General features: G+C 46.0%; 1 protein-coding gene across 1 annotated transcript; it reads right to left on the bottom strand.

The window, feature by feature from the left end:
• Positions 1 to 1287: 1287 nt before the first annotated feature.
• Positions 1288 to 3206, bottom strand: CENPV (centromere protein V; the record flags this gene model as incomplete). The annotated part of the gene is made up of 4 exons (XM_010156865.1): positions 1288 to 1412; positions 1760 to 1874; positions 2231 to 2300; positions 3108 to 3206. Coding segments are annotated over 4 exons (409 nt in total), but the record flags the coding sequence as incomplete, so codon positions are not given.
• Between the last annotated feature and the right edge of the window lie 1008 nt (positions 3207 to 4214).

Raw genomic sequence — 4214 nt, forward strand, 5'->3', positions numbered from 1 at the left:
TGTCTTACTCAGTCAGAACTTTAAAAAGCCAAAACTTAAGAATAAACCATCAGAAACCATACAAACTTCTCTAGTTGCACTGATCTTTGCTGCTACTGCTGCTTCTTCCATACACGTTGCAGGTACAATCCTCATGAAACATGAGCATTTCTTCTTGCTTGAGAACATGGAGCTAGAGATCAACCCACGAGAGTCTCAACAAGATGTGAGTGAGGCACAAAATACCCGGACTGTAACTAGGTCTTTTATAGAACAGACGTGGAGATAAAAATGGCGAGAGATGTTTCAAAAGCTGTTCCACTTACGTAAATGACGAGTGCAAGAGTTAAAGATCCTCTCCCCTTACGTTAAAAAGTAAGTGAAGCAGTTTTCAGGGTTTTATTTCTTAGTCTATATAAGTATTTTAGTAGTGATTTGAGTTTCTGTGGGATCATGGTGGAGCAAAGTCAGCAATACTCAAAATTTCTGTAGGTCTTTGCACTCACTAATGTGGGCTCACATCTGCAGCTTACATCTACACAGCTCGTCATTGCGTAGTCAGGAACAGAGCCCAGATTACCAGATCCTGATCTGCTGCTGTGAACACATCCTCCTGAAGACAACTCAAGTTCCTGGTTGTACTGAAGTATATGCCCATGGCTGTAGAGAATGACAGTGTTGACCTCTTCCCTGGCCATGAGTCAGTGCCTAAGCGTATGCCTACTCAGCCTTAAGACCATGAGTAAGTCGAGGCTTAGGCAAATAGTACTTCATCACATGAATAGTGTGAAGCAGCCCTTCCCTTACGTACAGCTAAGCGCCTGTGTAAACGCTTTACTGAACCTGACCCTGTGCTTTACTGAACTTGAGGCTACTGAGCCCTTTCAAGTCTCCTTTAACTCTTAAGTCCTTGGTCAATTCATTGAAGTCAGTGGAGAAAAAACAGTGTAAGTTATGTCCTAAGCAAGAGATTATCTTGTATAGGGCATTTTTATAAGCTAAGCTCAAAACACAGGAAATATCCATACAAAGATTAGATTGTTGTACTTTCCTCTGTTTATTGTGATTTAAACTTTAGCACAGCTGAGGGCAAAGTACCAGAGTAGCAGCCCTGGGGTGGTTTGTGGAACAAAGGTAGTTTGACAACAGAAGTCACAAATGAAGGGGACAGGGAGCATAGAAAGATTTATTTAAGAAACAGAGGACAGATAACAACAGTGTAGGGACTGATTTTGCCAACCCTCACCCAGGAAAAGCCCAGACTAGAGTTCCACAGCAGTGCTCCAGGTTCAGCTGCTGAAGGGGATATCACGGTTTTGACATGTCTTTGATGGTCTTATGTTCCTTCACTGCCTTCTCCCACTCCTTGCCATTGATGTCCTCTGTGACAACTGTCTGCACGGTGCCGTCATCCAGACAATGGGGAGCTATTCCTGGAGAAAGATGGGAGTACGTAGAAACCTGCTTTTCGGAGCCAAAGGGAGGGAGATGCCTGCCCCACTTTGTGGATGGGGCATCTCAGGGAATGGGTTCGGTCAGCTACTGTGGTAAGGCTGCAGAGCCTAGATGAGAAACCTGTCATGGGCAGAAGCCCACAAGTCACAGGTAAGACTGTTTTGTATGGAGGAGCTACAGGTTCAGACTGCAGTTCCAGATGTTTAGGAACAAACTCTCAAGACACATGCTGCTCACTGCTCTCATGTTAGTAGTCAATGGCATCTTTATCCAAGGTTTGCTTAGTGGTTAGCTTTGGGTACCACAGTTTACTCTTTCTACGTACCGTAACCATCTGGGTTAGAACGAGGAGTATAAAAGCTCTGTACACCACAGGTCTTGCAGAACGTGTGCTGGGCACAATGTGTGTTGAAGGTGTATGTTGTCAAGTTATCAGCACCCTAAACAAATGAAAAGCAACGTGAGTTTTCCACATAAACAGATCTATTAATTACTTTCTACGGACTTATAGCTATGAAATGTAAAATTTAAAATCCCACTTCCATGTCTTTCCTTGAGATACAGAGTCCTGCATTCATGCTCCTTTTCTGAACCCTTGCTTTATATATTCACATGTCCAGCCCAGTCAAGCCTGAGAACTGCAAAAGCTCTAATGTCAGCTCACGAAATAAGATGCACTAACCCCCAACCAGGCACAGACAAACTTAGGACAGAAAACTGGCTGCCACTTGCATCTTTGAGGATAATACTGAATTATACTGCTCGTGTTCATGCTCTTACTGCATTCTTACTCTACCTTCAGCAGCTTGAAACGCGACGCTGGGACAATGAAGTGTCTGTTCTGCTTCTTTGTGCAAATGCTGCAACTGTAAAAGAAAAAGCAGACCTTTCTCAGAGCCGTGGGCAAGGTGTGGTACAGCTATCAGACCTCTTGACAGCAGGAACTCCACTGACGGCTAAACCAGCTCCTGGTTAGCATCACAGAGGTAAGTGGCAAAAGTGGACTCGTGGTATCAGTGGTGTTTGGCTAAGCACGCCCACATAACAGACTGACCCTACACAGGTACACTGGTAGGGTATTCTCCTACATCAAACATTACATCCGCTTTTTCTTCACATATACAACTCTCAGCAGACATGACAAGGGCAAACTCTAGTCCAGAGAAATCTATTTAATTTTTCAGACCAGACTGCCAATTTTGCCACCATTAATTACCTTGAAAACAGGAAAGTAAGTAAGGTTCAGAAGTTTACCCATGAGCTAGAAGCAAACTAGTTGCAGGCATGAAATCAGAGGGTGTTGTAGTTTGGGGCACATGCGGTCAGAGATGTAACGTTCACTTGAGAAGACCAAGTTAATGAAAGATTGGTATGCTTGGAGTACACTGTACTGAGGAGAAACAGAAACCAGATGGCTGAGCACCTGTACTCGCTGGATGTCTCCTGACACTTTCTGTGTGGGCATGGGTGGCAGAACTAAAGTCCTGCCCAAAGAAGCATCATCTGAAATCACCAGCACTGCTCCCATATTGGATCAGGACATAATTAGGGGTGTACCCTATGGAAACAGCTAAGAGGATGTTCTGCAGCTGTGTCGTCATCTTTTAGCTCTAAGGCGTTGACTGGAAAAGCATACAAGCTTAAACAAGACTAGGGAACAAAAGAAAACTCACTTGCAGTTAAAAACATGCAGATCTGCCGAAGCCCAGACCTCAAAGCGGACGGCTCCGCAGTGACAGCCTCCTGTGTGTTTGACCAAGCCTCTGTATTCACTGGAGACGGAAACACAGAGAGGTGTTGTGATCTTTTATTTTTGACCAATAAACCAGTACAGCTATATCCTACATTATTCAGTTCTGCTTTGAGCGACTGCAGAACAGCACAAAATGCATCTATTCCAGTGTATCATGGCAAAATGTGCCGCAGTGAGGTAGACAATAGCTTTTGTCCTCTGCAGCAACTGCTTTTCTGGTTTAATTAAAATGATGAAAAGGAAAGAGGAGCAACAGTTCAAGTAGAGCACACTCCGCATGCAGTACAGAACTTGTGCTCCCCTGCCACGGTTCAGGTCAGAACGCTGACCCGGGCACAGCATCATCCGTGCACGACAGGACCTAGAAATGAGTGGTATTGTCACAAGACGACACTCTTGGAACTGGGAACTGAATTTTCTCCCAGATTTCCCACAACTGCTCCAGGACTACTAATGTGCCTCTATCTGGGAAAAGCAAAGATTAAGTGGATTCTACACAATATTTGAAATGCATTTTATTTTGTATCGTAATTGATCAAGGAATTCCTGAGCTTGTGCGTGTCCCTCTGTGGACGCCTCCATAGCAACCGGGCAGAATCACCATGCTCCGTCAAACGCAAAATGCAAAGGAAAAACCTGTTTCCTTCCCGATTTTCACTCCCACGGCTAGTCCCTGATCACAGCCCAGAGATGATGTGCTGTGGGCTGGGGAGAAACCGCACAGGAAATGGGTGGAGATGTAGGAGCTGGGCTTCACTGCTCCCGCACGATGCCCCCAAGGTCATTTTTCATGTGGGAGCCCTAAACCGCAGGAAGCTCCAGCATAAAAAGCCACTTCTGCGTGGTGCGCGCAGGGGACGCCACCACCCCACCCCCTGCTCTGCAGCTCCCCAGCAGCTCGGCTTCACTGCTGTGCAAACGCTGCCGAGAGGACGACGATCTAACGGGGAAGGAGCCGCCGGGCAGGGTGGCTCAGGCTGGAAGCTGCGGGAAGAGCCGCCCCGGCCCCGTACTCACTAGGTGTCCA

Source organism: Eurypyga helias, unplaced genomic scaffold (assembly GCF_000690775.1).
Source record: "Eurypyga helias isolate BGI_N326 unplaced genomic scaffold, ASM69077v1 scaffold43068, whole genome shotgun sequence".
Lineage (NCBI taxonomy): Eukaryota > Metazoa > Chordata > Aves > Eurypygiformes > Eurypygidae > Eurypyga > Eurypyga helias.